Source organism: Hemibagrus wyckioides, linkage group LG11 (assembly GCF_019097595.1).
Source record: "Hemibagrus wyckioides isolate EC202008001 linkage group LG11, SWU_Hwy_1.0, whole genome shotgun sequence".
Taxonomy (NCBI): domain Eukaryota; kingdom Metazoa; phylum Chordata; class Actinopteri; order Siluriformes; family Bagridae; genus Hemibagrus; species Hemibagrus wyckioides.
This window is the reverse complement of record NC_080720.1, coordinates 31,385,852-31,403,543: the sequence shown is the minus strand read 5'-3', so window position 1 is coordinate 31,403,543 and position 17,692 is coordinate 31,385,852. Positions and strand designations below refer to the sequence as shown.

Here is a 17,692-nt window from a genome sequence, read left to right as displayed (position 1 = left end):
TTTATGGAACTGGAAGTGAAGCAGATAATCATCAAAACTAAAAGTACTTTATAGTATAAAGTTTGGACAAAAAAAATGCTGATATTTAATCAGCCTGCAAAATGCTTGCAGCAGTTTTTTGGAAAAAGGTCAGGTGACTGCTGCATAGGGACTGCTGACGTATCTGGACTGGACTGAAACTAAATTCGGAGAGAAAGAGTAGGTCATTTGTCCTGTAAATTCCTCAAAGAAGGGCAGACAGAAACACAGACATGTCTGATCTCAATGAAAATAATCACAGAAAAGCCCCTGTAAAAGAGCAAATTCCTCCAGGACCTCATGTAAATTTGATAACATCCGAATAGGGCTATATTCTGTATATATTACATGAATATAAGATAGATTAGATACTATAAAACTACTGTTTAATTTATTTTAGCATCTCTCAGTATTCTGCCTTTAGTTTTTCCTTTAATTTAAGAAGATATAGTGGGAGATGAGCCGCTGTGGGTGGTGCTTATATGATACTTAGGATGCTCACATTTCTCAGGTTTCATTGGCAGCAGATGACCGTTACACCTGAGCAACACAAAGCCGGTCTGCCGTCCGTCACCATGGTGACCTGAACCTTCGCCAGGGGTTCGATTTCCACTCAGTGAGCACACACGCTCATCTGCAGGACAGCAAGTGGACATAAGTAAGTAAAGGTAAGAGGTTTGGTCTGGTCTTGTGTCTAAAACTATATAAAGAAACACTTCTCTTCCTGTACTTCAGTTCAGCATGACGGAGGGAGGCGTTCGTGTACCGTCCGGGCAGCTGAAGGTCAGCGCACTCTCAGACGAGCGAGTGGACTTCGTAAAGGAGCAGGTATTCACGGCTCTGCGGCTGAAGACGGACAAGTGGAACCGCTTCATCGGAGCAGAGGAGAACCAGAAGGCCTTGCTTGACTTTCTAGATCAGGGCTGGGGCGAGCGCCTCGTTCTGTTCACTGGGCCGGGAGGGACGCTGCATATAGGAGATGAACAGGTGAGAGCTGATCAAATCAATACATAGAAGTGTACACAGATCAGGCATAACATTATGACCACCTGTCTAATATTAGTGTTGGTCCCTGCCAAAACAGCCCTGACCCGTCCTGCACTGTGTATTCTGACCCCTTTCTATCAGAACCAGCATTAACTTCTTCTGCAGTTTGAGCAACAGTAGCTCGTCTGTTGGATCGGATCACACGGGCCAGCCTTCACTCCCCACGTACATGACCCTGTCACCGGTTCACCACTGTTCCTTCCTTGGACCACTTTTGATAGATACTGACCACTGCAGACCGGGAACACCCCACAAGAGCTGCAGTTTTGGAGATGCTCTGATCCGGTGGTCTATCCGCCATCACAATTTGGTCCTTCATCAAACTCAAAGCTCAAATCCTTACACTTGTCCATTTTTCCTGCTTCTAACATCAACTTTGAGGATAAAATGTTGACTTGCTGCCTAATATATCCCACCCACTAACAGGTGCCATGATGAGGAGATCATCAGACTTATTCACTTCACCGCTCAGTGGTCATAATGTTATGCCTGATTGGTGTATGTAGACTATATAGGCTCCTTTATGTCGTACCCTGTGTAGTGAGCATATACAGAGAATATAAACAGTTTAGGATTTGTCTTCAGTGTGTGTTAGAGGCAGCTTTGGAAGGCGTAGATGTAGACATAGCTTCATGATCGAAACAGACCCTTTGTTTATGTTTCTAAAATCATACCAAGATGACCATGGTCCTGTATACTGACCTGCTCTTGGTGCTGAAATAAGTCGCTGCTTATTTCCGGTGCTTTCACATCTGAAAGCGCTACACCCCTGTTCTCGCCCCAAAAGAGCTCATCTCCATGGAGGACCAAGATGCTGTGTTTGCTGAAGAAACCTGGACATGGCGTTCCCAGAAGCTCCTTTCGTTCCCAGCTGTGGCTCAGTGAAGTCCCGGCGCAACCCCTGGACCACGCCCCCGTCCTCGTTGGCCAGGTACATTTACCCGAACACAAACATGGGCATGGTGTGGATCGCTGTAATAACTGAATAAAATAAAATGCACTTGTTATCATTATGGAAATGCAATGGAATTCTGTTTCCATTTCTTTTTCTTAAAGTAATACATATATCCTTTAATAACTTGATATAAACTGCCTCTAACATTTTTCTTATCCTGAACTTTACTAAACAGCTGTTGTATTTCAGGGCTTGGGCTTGGCCCCTTAGTTCCAGTGAAAGGAACTCTTAATGCTTCAGCTTCATACCAAGACATTTTGGACAATTTCATGCTCCCAACTTTGTGGGAACAGTTTGGGGATCTTCCTGTTCCAACATGACTGCACACCAGTGCACAAAGCAAGGTCCATAAAGACATGGATGAGTGAGTTTGGTGTGGAGGAACTTGACTGTCCTGCACAGAGTCCTGACCTCAACCCCATAGAACACCTTTGGGATGAATTAGAGTGGAGACTGTGAGCCAGACCAAAACTGGGACGTCTGCCTTTACATGCACATGAATGTAATATGGAGTTGGCTCCGCCCCTTTGCAGCTATAACAGCTTCAACTCTTCTGGGGAGGCTTTCCACAAGGTTTAGGAGTGTGTTTATGGGAATTTTTGACCATTCCTCTAGAAGCACATTTGTGAGGTCAGGCACTGATGTTGGACGAGAAGGCCTGGCTCACAGTCTCCGCTCTAATTCATCCCAAAGTGTTCTATCAGGTTGAGGTCAGGACTCTGTGCAGGCCAGTCAAGTTCCTCCACACCAAACCATGTCTTTATGGACCTTGCTTTATGCACTGAAAAACAACATCTGTATTCAATGATTTGGAGGGGTGTCCCAAAACATTTGGCAATATAGTGTATCTTGCAGCTAAACAAGCAGCCATAAGCGTTCTTTAGTTTCTAGCTATGGATGAAGATTAATATTTTAGCATAGTAGCTCCAGTGTGAAAGTAAAGCTTGCTTTTATTAGTTTAACTCACCCAGGCTGACATTACTGTGGAGATCAGATGCTGGCATTTGATTATGGAAAGGCTTGCACAGTTGTTTGTGTATTTGGAAGTTTTAAACCTGACTTCATGATTTTGGCATTTGTGTGTGTGTGTGTGTGTGTGAAGGTTCTGCTTTCAGTCCTGGCAAACCCTTGGAATCAGACCGGCTGGCCACGAGTGTTGGGCCAGGACATACGCAAACATCTGGAGCAGCTGCGCAGTCGGGCAGTCACACTGCAGGGTCGTGCTCAGGGACGGACACTGCTTCCTCTGCCTCTGAGTGTGGACAGGAGAGATGAGCAGCAGCTCAGGTTTGTGTGTCACATACAGGTCTATCGTTACTCTGTTACTTCGCACAGTTTATCCGGTATCCTCTACCCTGACCGTCAGTAGCCAGAAAACACCACTGAGCCGATATTAGTTGGAAGACAATCCTGCGGTCAGAAAATTACACATATACAGGGCCAGAGCTCCGCACTGGAAAGTCAGAAATTACAAATAGAGGATGTTGAGCTTATAGGTTTCTTGGTAGCATGACAATGTTCTTTATTTTTGTTTTAATAAATTCAAGAGACAGGAATAAGAGAGAGAGACTGATCAGGGAACAATTTTTTATAGCTGCCATGATGTATGTTCTATAACATTAAACATAACTCTAAATGGAGAAAAAGTACGATGTTTTTTTAATTAGTTAAGAAAAAGTTGTTGCTGTGGTGCAAGAGGAATAAAACGCAGCAGGATGTGCTGTTACTGAAAAACAGTCAACTTTGGGGTGGTAGTTTTAAATGATAAAATGACCAGTGGAGTTAAAAAGCAGGTATTCTTAAGAAGTGTGTGTGTGTATGTGTGTGTGTGTGTGTGTGTGTGTGTGTGTGTGTGTGTGTAGCTCTGATTTGTGTCTGGTAGACCGGGCTTTGCTGTATTCTATTGAGACCATGGTGATAGAGTGGAGTCAGCAAATGGGCTCTGTGCTGCAGCGAGACTCTTCCCAGCTCCTGCGTCAGGGAGACCATGTAGGCCCCACAGCAGAGCTGCACTTCTGGGCTCATCAAAAAGAAAATCTGCAAGGAATCCAGAAACAGGTCAACACATTTGCAATTCATGTGTTCTGTCTGTTCCTCCATCTTCTTCTTAGATGGGTCTAACTTTCATTTATTGTTAGAACATAGAAGAAGAAAGTGTAGTGCCATCTATCACCCTAAAGAGTTCTTCGTACTGTGTGTCTGGGTGGAATGCTAAACATTTACATAGCGCCCTATAACAGATGGTTCGAGTAGTATTCTTAGGAATCTATAGAGTTAGAAAATAAAGGTTAGTCTAGGGTTTTTTTGTTAGCTAAACGTAGTTAGCATGGGTTCTGTGTGTGGTTCTGAGAGTATAACTATCAGGTTTAGGGTTCCAGCACTAAAGAACCAATTCAAACAACCATTGAGGAATCATTTCTTTGTGTGTGTGTGTGTGTGTGTGTGTGTGTGTGTGCAGCTGCGAAATCCAAAAGTTAACCAGGTGCTTGAGATTCTGCAAAGGATCAACAGCAGTTATTCCACCTCTTTTCATGACATCATTCAAAAAGTAAACCAAGGTAATGCTTAACATTTATTTACACCTTATACACACATTGCTAAGAAATTAACCAGTGTAACTGTATCGTAATTGCTGTTTATATTGCTTGTGTGTGTGTGTTTGTGTGTTAGCGGTGGTGGAGGCTGAGGACATTGACCTGCACCTGAAACCCTTGCGAAAGCTCATTGTGGCGTTTGAGGAGCGGAGCTTCACCAAACTGGAGCCGCTTTTCCCGGCTCTCTTTCACACCCTCGCGCTCATCTGGACACACTCACACTTTTACTGCTCCCCATCACGCATCGTCACACTCCTTACTGAGTTCTGCAACCTGCTTATTGACAAGGTGTGTGTGTGTGTGTGTGTGTGAGAGAGAAGAGGAGAGAGTGTGTGCTGCTGTAGCTGACTGTAGCTTCATTATAATGGTACAATATTTCATCATCATATCTCTTAATGTTTCCTGTGCTAGAGTGTGAAAGAGTACACAGCTGTTGTGTGTGTGTGTGTGTTTGTGTGTTTGTGTGTGTAAAGGCCATGGTGTATCTGATCCCAGAGGAGCTTTTTAAGATGGAGCTGGAGGAGGGTGTAGAGCGTGTGCAGAGGGCACTGCAGGTCTTTAAAGCATTTAAACAGACTTTCCAGCAGTACAGAGACAGACTGACCTCGACGGGACCTTACGGTCAGCTGGGACGTCCTGTCAAACCCTGGGATTTCCCCTCACAGATCATCTTCCAGCGTACTGACCTCATCATGGAGAGGCTGCTCATGATTGAGGTGAGGTGATTAAAACGGAATCATTTACATGTTTGAGATCTTTGTTTTCAGTGTGCGTAGGAATTCATCAGTCATGTGAATGAGTTGAAGGAGTAATAAAAGAGAATTTTAAACAAAGAGAGTGTGTTTTAGGAGCTGTTTGTGTCAGCGTTGGACTTCCTGAAGCTGGAACGTGTGGAGTTGGGTGGCTCTAGAGGAAAAATTCTCAGTGAGATGGTTTACAGAATGAACGACGAGTTTCATGACAGCTGGAGAATCCTCAAGGAAAGCAAATATGACCCTTTGGACTACAGTAAAGAGGTTTTGTAGTGCACACACACACACACACACACACACATACACACACACTTCCAGTGAAACACACTGACTGTCAATACTAAGAAAGGCTCAATACGCTGACATATTAATGCTAATTACACTATATTGCCAAAAGTACTGGGACACCCCTCCATATCACTGAGTTCAGATGTTGTTCTTCAGGGGTTGGGCTCAGCCTCTTAGTTCCAGTGAAAGGAACTCTTAATGCTTCAGCTTCATACCAAGACATTTTGGACAATTTCATGCTTTGTGGGAACAGTTTGGGGATGACCCCTTCCTGTTGCAACATGACTGCACACCAGTGACCAAAGCAAGGTCCATAAAGACATGGATGAGTGAGTTTGGTGTGGAGGAACTTGACTGACCTGCACAGAGTCCTGACCTCAACCTGATAGAACACCTTTGGGATGAATTAGAGCGGAGACTGTGAGACAGGCCAAAACTGGGACGTCTGCCTTTACATGCACATGAATGTAATATGGAGTTGTCCCGCACTTTGCAGCTATAACAGCTTCAACTCTTCTGGGAAGGCTTTCCACAAGGTTTAGGAGTGTGTTTATGGGAATTTTTGACCATTCCTCTAGAAGTGCATTTGTGAGGTCAGGCACCAGTGTTGGACGAGAAGGTCTGGCTCACAGTCTCCGCTCTAATTCATCCCAAAGGTGTTCTATGGGGTTGAGGTCAGGACTCTGTGCAGGCCAGTCAAGGGGTCATCCCCAAACTGTTCCCACAAAGCATGAAATTGTCCAAAATGTCTTGGTATGAAGCTGAAGCATTAAGAGTTCCTTTCACTGGAACTAAGTGACCGAGCCCAACCCCTGAAAAACAACACCTGAATTCAATGATTTGGAGGGGTGTCCCAAAACTTTTGGCAGTACAGTGTATTTACAGGGGATTTTTTTTAACACTGCTATGTTCTACATGTGTTTTTAGGAGTTTGTGCACGATTACAAACGCATCGTGGAACAGAATCATGACTTTGACCAGAGATTGGGGACAGTGTTGAGTCTGGCCTTCCAACACTTTTCCAGCCTGGAGTCTGCCTTCAAGGTAACACACACACACACACACACACACACTCATAGTTGTATTAGCAGTGTGATTATATATGGAGTTATGTTTGCTAGGGAATACTGAATTAGTGTTATGTGTGTGTGTGTATGTGTGTGTGTGTTTGTGTGTGTAGCTCTTGCAGATCTTTGGGACTTTGTTAGAAAGGCCAAGGGTTCACCAGATGTTTGCTCCAAACTATTCCCTCCTTCTGGCCATGTTTCAGGAAGAGGTCAATACTTGCCAGCATATACTGGACAATCAGAGGGAGAGAGTAAGTGTGTGAGCACGTGAGTGTGTGTTTTTAGATCAAACATCATCAGATAAATAGGAATATCTGACATGTTTAACCTTTTGGCATTTGGTTTAAACATTTCTTCTACTTTCATTCTGACCGTTACTGAGGTTTGAGTGTGTTTTTGTCCAGTGGCAAAATGGCTGCCCAGTTCTCAGTAAAAACATGCCACCTGTTGCCGGAAACCTGAAATGGTCTCAGGAGCTCCGAGAGAGAATTCTGAGCAATCGCAGCAACCTTAACCACCTCACACACATGTATGTTTATCTCTCACACACACTCTCTCTACAACTGTTCCTACAGTCTATTGTTTGTCAGATTTATACTGAACATCAATGCTATGATTATAGCAGCTATATAGTGTGTGTGTGTGTGTCAGGCCGTTAGAGAGTCCTGAGGCGGAACAGGTGCTGCAAGCATGCGAGTGTGTTTTAGAAGTCCTGGATCAGCTGGATGAAGAGGTGTACACTACCTGGTGTGAGGGATTGGATGAACTGTGCCACACACACATGAATGAACCGTTGCTCTCGCTGGAGCAGGAGAATGGACTGTACCATGTCAACTTTAACCCTGCTGTAAGAAACACACACATCTAAACGCACACACACACACACACATACACATGTTTTCTGATTTTATATTGACTTCCCTCTGTGTGTGTGTGTGTGTTCTTGTTAGTTGACCTCGGTGTTGAGAGAAGTGAAGTATCTTGGTCTACTGAGGAATCATGACATACCTGAAGCTGCACTGCATCTCTACTCCAAACAGGAGATACTCCACATGGTGAGGTTGCTCTGAAGTGTGTGTGTGTGTGTGTGTGTGTGTGTTTGTGCATATTTTGTGCAATCTCTGTACACCACCTTCTTCCACCCTTTTTTTGTGTGCAGTACACTACCACACTCTCTCAGGTCACTCACTGGTACAATAAGCTCCATAGCACTATTCTGGATGTTGAGCTCAAACTGGTGGAAGCAGAGATGGAGGAAGTGAGGCAGACGCTAAGCCCCGCCCTCAAGGACTTGAGGTGGAGTCAGGAAGAGCTCTGGGATTACATCAAGAGGTTGTATACCTTCGGTGACCTCATATTTCTTTTCAAGCTCTACATGTCTAATGACCAGTGAGAATATTTTACTAAGCCTAATATACAGTATACTGGCAAAAGTATTGGGACACCTCTCCAAATCATTGAGTCGTTTTTCAGGGGTTGGGCTTGGTTCCTAGAATAAATACACAGAGCAAATCAGCATCACTATACATGCCTTTAATAGAAGAACGGCCATTGCTGCTGTTATTTCCAGCGAAGAATCTTCACCGAAAATATGTACTAATGTCCAGCGAGTCCAGACATTGCCCAGTAACTCTTCCAGCATATAATAAAGAGTGATGATATTTCCTTGTGCGCAGCACACATGATCTGGTGCATGGCATATCTGAGCGAGTACAGAAGAGCCAGGCGAACCTGGACGCTGTGCAGGGACTGATGGGAGTTTTCAGTCAGTCGGCTTGTGTTACACGCAGGAGCAGTCTCCGTGGTGACCAGCTTTACATGGCTGACGTGGAGGAAAAGTTCAAACAGCAGTACAGGCTGATCTCTGAGACAGCAGAGAGAATACACACACTCGTACAGGTTCATTTCCTCTTCTGCATTGTGTATCCTGTTCATTTAAAATATCAGATCATAAAAGTATGTTGTCTGTATGTTTGCATCGCACTCAGGAAAATGGCGTCCTCCTGGGTGCTGATGTTGACTCAGGGTCCTGGGAGGCTTACACACAGCATGTGGACCGCATGGTTCTGGGCGGATTCTGCAATGCTGTGCGCTGCTGCCTACAGTATCTGGTCGATAACACAGACTCGGCTTCGCGTACAGCACCACTGTTCGAGATCCAACTGACCCTGACCACCGATATGACCTTTCACCCTTCGCTTGACCTCTCCAAAACGGGCAACTTCTATCACATCATTGACAAAATGGTGGCTGATATATTCAAAATGGCCTCATATATGAACAGAGTTGCCAAGCACAAAAAAGCCGAGACTTACCAGGTGTGTGTGTATATACCGTATGTCTGTGTGTTATCTTACAGGTGGACATGTATGTATATGTGTGTGTTTTCCACTGCAGGTTGATATCTCCCAGGTTCCAGAGCTGTGTGACTTGGCTCAGCTGATTCGAACCCGTGCCCGAGCAACTATTTCTAAGCTGAAAGAGTTTCAGAATTCATTCAACGCATATCGATACCTGTGGACCGGAGATAGGACGGAGTTTATGAGACAGTTTCTGCTCTATGGTCACGCACTCTCAGCAGAGGAGTTGGAGCTGTACGCTGATTACGAGCTCACCAAGAATCCACCCAAACTGGACAACTTCAAAGAGCAAGTAAGAATCATAAAAATGAAGGACACTTCTTCTGTTTCCTCCAATATCTATCGACTATAAAAATACACACATAACATTATGACCACTGAGAGGTGACGTGAATAAGACTGATGATCTCCTCATCATGGCACCTGTTAGTGGGTGGGATATATTAGGCAGCAAGTCAACATTTTGTCCTCAAAGTTGATGTGTTAGAAGCAGGAAAAATGGACAAGCGTAAGGATTTGAGCGAGTTTGACCAAGGGCCAAATTGTGATGGCTAGACCACTGGATCAGAGCATCTCCAAAACTGCAGTTCTTGTGGGGTGTTCCCGGTCTGCAGTGGTCAGTATCTATCAAAAGTGGTCCAAGGAAGGAACAGTGGTGAACCGGCGACAGGGTCAAGGACAGTCAAGGCTCATTGATGTACGTGGGGAGTGAAGGCTGGCCCGTGTGATCCGATCCAACAGACGAGCTACTGTTACTCAAATTGCTGAAGAAGTTAATGCTGGTTCTGATAGAAAGGTGTCAGAATACACAGTGCAGGATGGGTCAGGGCTGTTCTGGCAGCAAAAGGGGGACCAACACAATATTAGGCAGGTGGTCATAATGTTATGGCTGATCAGTGTAACATTACATGCATTACCACTCATAGAAAACCCATTCTTGTGTCTAGTGTGCATCAAAAGGTGTCTTTGAATAACTTCTTTTTGCTTGTGTGTGTGTGTGTGTGTGTGTGTGTGTGTGTGTGTGCAGATCAGTGAGTTTGAGAATCTGTATGAAGCAGTGCAGGCGCTGGAGGAGAAGAGGATTTTCTGTGGCTGGTGTCAGGTCGACATCAAACCATTTAAATTCTCCCTCATGAACAGCATCAAGAAATGGAGCTGGATGTTCAAAGAGCATCTGCTCAACCACGTCAACGACAGGTGACACACTCACACGCATGACCTCCATGAATGTCCTAATAAAGTGGACTGCGAGTTCAAATATGACATTATTATGAAATATGGCATTATTTCCCAACAGTTCTGAATTTAATTCTCACTGTCCATCTTGTAGTGTGCAGGACTTGTCACGCTTCATCGAGAACGCCGAGCATGGTTTAGGGCAAAGCGTGAAGGATGGAGATTACGCTGGTCTGGTGGACATCATGGGTCACCTGATGGCCATCAGAGACAGACAGCAGAACACAGAGCAGCAGTTCAGACCACTCAAATCCACCTCAGATCTGCTGAAGACCTACAGCCAACAGCTGCCTGAGCACATCTACACCCTGCTGGAGGTGGACACACACACACAGATTAAGATGGTTTGGACATGTTCAGAGGAGGGAGAGTGAGTATATTGGTAGGAGAATGTTGGACATGGAGCTGCCAGGCAGGAGGCAAAGAGGAAAGACAAAGAGGAGGTATATGGATGTAATAAATGAGGAGATGAAGCTAGTGGGTGTAAGTGTTGAGGATGCAGAAGATAGGGATAGGTGGAGAGAGATGATTCGCTGTGGCCACCCCTGAAGGGAAAAGCTGAAAGAAGAAGAAGAAGATAGAAGATATATATATATATAATGTCCTGATTTAAATGAACAGACTTATCTGATCCAGGTTATTTTCAGGAACTGCCAGAAAAATGGAAGAATCTGAAGAAAGTGGCCTTCACTGTAAAGCACGAGGTCGCTCCTCTGCAGTCCAACGAGGTTGCGGTCATCCGAAGGAAGTGTGTCCGCTTCGAGGCGAGTGCTTCTTCAGTGGCACTTAAACAAATGTTTGATGTTAACTCCACTTGATTTAGCGTCTTTAGCGCATTTAGTCAGACAGAAAACTGTCTGACTTTCTTCCTGTCTGTCTGATTGCGAAAGATTAAACAGCACGAGTTTCGGGAGCAGTTTCGTACGGAGCTCATCTTCAGCATCAACATCGACGAACCGTACAAACTCATTGACAAGGTGTTTTGCTTTATTTATTTTTCCTTTGTTTTGTTTTTATGAATACACCGAACGTGTGTTCTCAAACTTCTTCACATGAAGTTTATGATAAATGACACATAGTACAGAGGTGTTTAGATCTAATTCTACACTATATTGCCAAAAGTTTTGGGACACCCCTCCAAATCATTGAATTCAGATGTTGTTTTTCAGGGGTTGGGCTCGGCCCCTTAGTTCCAGTGAAAGGAACTCTTAATGCTTCAGCTTCATACCAAGACATTTTGGACAACTTCATGCTTTGTGGGAACAGTTTGGGGATGACCCCTTCCTGTTCCAACATGACTGCACACCAGTGACCAAAGCAAGGTCCATAAAGACATGGATGAGTGAGTTTGGTGTGGAGGAACTTGACTGTCCTGCACAGAGTCCTGACCTCAACCCCATAGAACACCTTTGGGATGAATTAGAGTGGAGACTGTGAGACAGACCAAAACTGGGACGTCTGCCTTTACATGCACATGAATGTAATATGGAGTTGTCTCCGCCCCTTTGCAGCTATAACAGCTTCAACTCTTCTGGGAAGGCTTTCCACAAGGTTTAGGAGTGTGCTTATGGGAATTTTTTATGGGGATGCGCCTCTAGAAGCGCATTTGTGAGGTCAGGCACTGATGTTGGATGAGAAGGCCTGGCTCACAGTCTCCACTCTAATTCATCACAAAGGTGTTCTATGGGGTTGAGGTCAGGACTCTGTGCAGTTCCTCCACACCAAACTCACTCATCCATGTCTTTATGGACCTTGCTTTGTGCACTGGTGTGCAGTCATGTTGGAACAGGAAGGGGTCATCCCCAAACCACAAAGTTGGGAGCATGAAATTGTCCAAAATGTCTTGGTATGAAGCTGAAGCATTAAGAGTTCCTTTCACTGGAACTAAGTGACCGAGCCCAACCCCTGAAAAACAACACCTGAACTCAGTGATTAGGAGGGGTGTCCCAAAACCTTTGGCAATATTGTGTATATTGGGCTTAGTAAAGTCTTCTCACTAATCATTATTCATGTAGAGGTTCTTATTCTTGTTACGATTTATTATATTGGTTATAGGCTTGCTTGTTTTTGAGTTTTTTATTATATAACCTCCTCAATTCAACTGACTAATAAGAACTTAGAATGTTGGTTCATGACTTCCCTCACTAAAACAAACAAACAAAAATTGCAGCACTCATTTGTGTGTGTGTGTGTGTGTGTTTAGACAAACCATGCAGTGGCTCATTTGGAAAACGAGATGTGCAAACTGCAGGAAACCGCCAAGCTGTTTGAGGTCAGCTTCCCGGACTACAAGCAGCTCCGGCAGTGCCGCTCTGACATCATCCTCCTCAAAGCGGTGTGGGATATGGTCATCTTTGTCAAGGTACTGTAAAGTCATGTCCAGCCAGGATATCTAGTTCATCTACTTCATGTCATTTCATTAGTTTGATTTCATTTCAAATATTTTAAAAAGGGTCATTATGTCCTGACCAGATCAGAAATATCCATAGTTCAGGGTGAAAACTAGTTTTGAGCACAATGTGATACAGCAGCTGAGAAAATATGGAGAAAGTGAAGGTGTAGAGCACACTGTGTGAAAAACAAATACAAAATGAATTATTTGTAGTCTTGGTTCTCACCCGGTGTATTATCCTGGCACGTGTAGTCCAGTATCTTGGACTGGAGGAAGACACCGTGGAAGGAAATCAACGTGGAGCAGATGGACATGGAGCTCAGGAGGTTTGCTAAGGTGCAGCTAACTTCAAATAAACATCCTCAGTAGAAATCTTTACTAGAGCAACCATTTCACACTTGCTGAAGTAAATAAGAAGAAATCTGTTTGTGGTTTTCTCTACAGGAGATGAAGACTCTAGATAAGGAAGTGCGCGTATGGGACGTCTACGCCGGTTTAGAGTCTACTGTTAAAAACCTACTGACGTCACTGAGGGCTGTTAATGAACTGCAGAACCCAGCGGTGCGAGAGCGACACTGGCAGCAGCTCATGCACACCACGGGGGTAAGAGTATCTTAATCGTATTCTATTACAGCTTTACACACAACACTGTGGGAAGATTACACCAACGCTTATTGCACAACACATTATTACCACAACTGCCTCATTCACAGTGCCTTAACACAATACTACAGGAGAAAACATCTTGCACTGAACATATAGTGCGGTTCAACTCAATTCAATTCTGTTTTATTTGTATAGCGCTTTTTACAATGGACCTTGTCTCAAAGCAGCTTTACAGAACATCCTAGATGTTAGATAAAATCATCCCTAGTGAGCAAGCCTGAGGCGACTGTGGCGAGGAAAAACTCCCTTAGATGGTATGAGGAAGAAACCTTGAGAGGAACCAGACTAAAACGGGAACCTCATCCTCATTTGGGTGACACCGGAGAGTGTAATTATAAATGATTATAAACACCAGAGAGTGTGATTATGAACAATGTCCTTTCTGCAGTCATGTACAGTGTACAGTGTGATGCAGATACAGCATATGTAGAAGGTTAGTGTGTGTATTAATTAGGAGGTTGTTGTCATCCTCAAAGTCCACATAGAGTTAGCATCGTTGCTTTGAATAACCAAATCCTCACGAAACAGAATCCAGCTGGAGCCGGTCCATCTCTGGATGCCTCAGGATCCTCGCAGGGTCGGCCTCTTCTCACTGAAGGTCTACTGGAGCTGGCACGATCTCCAGATGCCTCGGGATGGGTGGAAAAAGGGAAACTAGTGGAAAGGAATTAGCATAGCTGTTGTTCATAATATTAGCAGCACTAGATGATAATGTGCATTTAATCAGATGTTCTGGAGCACAAGGTTATGGGATGTATTATGTGTATGCCTGGTTAAAGAAGTATGTCTTTAATCTACTTTTAAAATGGGAGACTGTTCCAAAGTTTACGAGCTAAATACGAAAACACTCTACCCCCTTTTGTAGACTTTGTTATCCTGGGAACTACCAGAAGTCTGAAAATAATTGGTTCTTGGTTATGTTTAATGGCAAAGCAATCCAGGCTCTAATGAAGGCTGGAAACTTAGAACACAGCTCTAATCATATCAAAACATACAGTAAAGTACAACTATATCATGCTGCATTTTCTGTTACTGCTCTCTCTCTCTCTCTCTCTCTCTCTCTCTCTGTTTGTAGGTGAGCTTCATGATGGATGAGAACACGACTCTGGGTGACCTGCTGGAGCTTCAGCTGCATCGTGTGGAAGAAGAAGTGAAGAACATCGTGGACAAAGCAGTCAAAGAGATGGCCATCGAAAAGGTGGTGATGCCGTCACCAGACGCATGGAATGGCACTGTTTGCTTCAATAACAGCAAAAATCATGTGTGTGTGTGTGTGTGTGTGTAGGTTTTGGCTGAGATTAAGCAGACATGGTCTATGATGTCTCTGTCGTATGAGACTCACACCAGCACCGGAACTCCTCTACTGAAAGCAGACGAGAACCTGATTGAGACACTGGAGGATAATCAGGTGATTAACAGAAACAGCAGTATAACAGATAGGTCTGATGATGTAAATCATAGTGTTGAGGGAGTTGCTGATATACACTATCTTGCTTAAAGTTTTGGGACACCCCTCCAAACCATTGGATTCAGGTGTTGTTTTTCAGGGGTTGGGCTCGGCCCCTTAGTTCCAGTGAAAGGAACTCTTAATGCTTCAGCTTCATACCAAGACATTTTGGACAATTTCGTGCTTTGTGGGAACAGTTTGGGGATGACCTCTTCCTGTTCCAACATGACTGCACACCAGTGACCAAAGCAAGGTCCATAAAGACATGGATGAGTGAGTTTGGTGTGGAGGAACTTCACAGAGTCCTGACCTCAACCCCATAGAACACCTTTGGGATGAATTAGAGCAGAGACTGTGAGCCAGACCTTCTCATCCAACATCACAAATGCACTTCTAGAGGAATTGTCAAAGATTCCCATAAACACACTCCTAAACCTTGTGGAAAGTTGTTATAGCTGCAAAGGGGCGGAGACAACTCCATATTACATTCATGTGCATGTAAAGGCAGACGTCCCAGTTTTGGTCTGGCTCACAGTCTCCACTCTAATTCATCCCAAAGGTGTTCTATGGGGTTGAGGTCAGGACTCTGTGAAGTTCCTCCACACCAAACTCACTCATCCATGTCTTTATGGACCTTGCTTTGGTCACTGGTGTGCAGTCATGTTGGAACAGGAAGGGGTCATCCCCAAACTGTTCCCACAAAGTTGGGAGCATGAAATTGTCCAAAATGTCTTGGTATGAAACTGAAGCATTAAGAGTTCCTTTCACTGGAACTAAGGGGCCGAGCCCAACCCCTGAAAAACAACCCCTGAATTCAGTGATTTGGAGGGGTGTCCCAAAACTTTTGGCAATATAGTGTACCTAGATTTTTTTTTTTTTACATAGATATGACAAGCATTGCCAATATATGACAAGTAAAAAGCATGTATGTGTGTGTGTGTGTGTGTGCAGGTGCAGCTGCAGAATATTCTGATGAGCAAGCATGTGGAGTACTTCCTGGTTGAGGTGAGCGGGTGGCAGCGGCGGCTGATGCTGGCAGACCTGGTGATCGGCACCTGGCTGGGAGTGCAGCGCACTTGGGCTCATCTACAGAGCATCTTCACTAACTCGGAGGACATCCGTAACCAGTTGGCACACGATGCCGAGCTTTTTCAGGGCATCCACCTCGACTTCCAGGTAGCTTCCCAAGAACTCTCTGTGGTACAATATTGGAAAAAAGAAAAGCTCCATTGTATATTACATATACACCAATCAGCCATAAGATTCTGACCACCTGCCTAATATTGTGTTGGTCCCCCTTTTGCTGCCAAAGCAGCCCTGACTTGTCGAGGCATGGACTCCACTAGATCCCTGAAGGTGTGCTGTGGTATTTGGCACCAAGATGTTAACAGCAGATCCTTAACACGTGTTAACAGCAGTCCTGTAAGTTGTGAGGCCTCCATGGATCGGACTTGTTTGTCCAGCACATCCCACAGATGATTGAGATCTGGGGAATTTGGAGGCCAAGTAAACACCTCAAACTGGTTGTTGTGCAAATCAAATCATTCCTGAAGCATTTCTACTTTGTGTCCCCGCACATTATAATGCTGAAAGAGGTCTCAGCCATCAGGGAATACGGTTTCCATGAAAGGGTGTACATGGTCTGTAGAAAATGCTTAGGTATGTGGTACATGTCAAAGTAACATCCACATGGATGGCAGGACCCTAGGTTTCCCAGAAGAACATTGCCTCCTTGCATCCTGGTGCCATGTGTTCCCCAGCAAAGAGATGCACATGCACCCGGCCATCCACGTGATGTAAAAGAAAATGTGATTCATCAGATCAGGCCACCTTCTTCCATTGCTCCGTGGTCCAGTTCTAATCCTCACGTGTCCATTGTTGGCACTTTTGGTGGGAACCGGGAATTCCCCACAAGAGCTGATGCACTGTGTATTCTGACACCTTTCTATCAGAACCAGCATTAACTTCTTCAGCAATTTGAGCAACAGTAGCTCATCTGTTGGATCGGATCACACGGGCCAGCCTTCGCTCACCACGTACATCAATGAGCCTCGACCGCCCATGACCCTATCACCGGTTCACCACTGTTCCTTCCTTGGACCACTTTTGATACTGACCACTGCAGACCGGGAACACCCCACAAGAGCTGCAGTTGCTGCCTTGCTGCCTAATATATCCCACCCACTAACATGTGCCATGATGAGGACATCATGTGTTAGCAGTCATAATGTTATGCCTGCCTTAAGCATTATTTTATATTAATATGCATTTAAGTGTCCAACAATGTGTGTGTGTGTGTGTAGGAGTTGATGATGAAAGTTGTGGAAACTGCAAATGTGATTGAAGTCACCAACCAACCTGGTTACCTGGAGAATCTTGAGGCTCTGCAGCAAAGGTACACTAGAGTATGTGTTACACAAAACAACTGAGAGTCTTCTTCAAGAAAGGGTCTAAGATTTCAGAGACACGACCGTGATAAGACCAGAAGTAAACCCTCAGAGAATGTAAATATACCCATTGATGGTTTGGTTCCATTTCCTTCAGGTTGTCCGTATGTGAAAAAGCTCTGGCCGAGTATTTGGAAACAAAGCGTCTGACATTTCCACGATTCTACTTTGTCTCCGCTGCTGATTTGTTGGAGATTGTTTCCAAGGGAACGCAGCCCAGACAGGTAGCTCATAATGTCATGGATGAGCATTTATTGCCATCTAAAGACACAGTTTGGCAAGAACTTTGTGTGTGTATGGATCTACCGGTGTGTGTGTGTGTGTGTGTAGGTCACACGACACCTCCTGAAGCTCTTTGATAACCTGGCTGATCTGAAGTTCAGAGATGAAGGAGAAGAGGAAGGGAGGGTAGAGGTTGCAGTA

At 44.6% G+C, this 17,692-nt stretch overlaps 1 protein-coding gene across 2 annotated transcripts in view; it reads left to right on the top strand.

Annotated features, from left to right (window-relative positions):
- Positions 1-544: 544 nt before the first annotated feature.
- dnah9l (dynein, axonemal, heavy polypeptide 9 like) overlaps positions 545-17,692 on the top strand; it is a 57,538-nt gene continuing 40,390 nt past the window's right edge. Inside the window, exons 1-31 of one of the 2 annotated variants that reach the window (XM_058402906.1) lie at positions 545-676; positions 754-1,005; positions 1,853-1,996; positions 3,123-3,307; positions 3,883-4,078; positions 4,479-4,578; positions 4,691-4,902; positions 5,088-5,330; positions 5,463-5,630; positions 6,582-6,698; positions 6,835-6,972; positions 7,126-7,250; positions 7,373-7,568; positions 7,672-7,776; positions 7,881-8,053; positions 8,398-8,620; positions 8,710-9,039; positions 9,119-9,373; positions 10,109-10,278; positions 10,412-10,634; positions 10,965-11,081; positions 11,208-11,294; positions 12,521-12,679; positions 12,962-13,045; positions 13,154-13,312; positions 14,451-14,573; positions 14,661-14,783; positions 15,774-15,998; positions 17,126-17,217; positions 17,367-17,493; positions 17,600-17,692. The exon at positions 17,600-17,692 is cut by the window's right edge and continues 63 nt beyond it. In XM_058402906.1, coding sequence (XP_058258889.1) covers positions 760-1,005; positions 1,853-1,996; positions 3,123-3,307; positions 3,883-4,078; positions 4,479-4,578; positions 4,691-4,902; positions 5,088-5,330; positions 5,463-5,630; positions 6,582-6,698; positions 6,835-6,972; positions 7,126-7,250; positions 7,373-7,568; positions 7,672-7,776; positions 7,881-8,053; positions 8,398-8,620; positions 8,710-9,039; positions 9,119-9,373; positions 10,109-10,278; positions 10,412-10,634; positions 10,965-11,081; positions 11,208-11,294; positions 12,521-12,679; positions 12,962-13,045; positions 13,154-13,312; positions 14,451-14,573; positions 14,661-14,783; positions 15,774-15,998; positions 17,126-17,217; positions 17,367-17,493; positions 17,600-17,692 — 4,938 coding nt within the window. In that variant the 5' untranslated portion in view covers positions 545-676; positions 754-759. Of the gene's footprint in view, positions 677-753; positions 1,006-1,852; positions 1,997-3,122; positions 3,308-3,882; positions 4,079-4,478; positions 4,579-4,690; positions 4,903-5,087; positions 5,331-5,462; positions 5,631-6,581; positions 6,699-6,834; positions 6,989-7,125; positions 7,251-7,372; positions 7,569-7,671; positions 7,777-7,880; positions 8,054-8,397; positions 8,621-8,709; positions 9,040-9,118; positions 9,374-10,108; positions 10,279-10,411; positions 10,635-10,964; positions 11,082-11,207; positions 11,295-12,520; positions 12,680-12,961; positions 13,046-13,153; positions 13,313-14,450; positions 14,574-14,660; positions 14,784-15,773; positions 15,999-17,125; positions 17,218-17,366; positions 17,494-17,599 lie in introns of those variants that run through there. The other variant, XM_058402907.1, reaches the window with a different exon arrangement.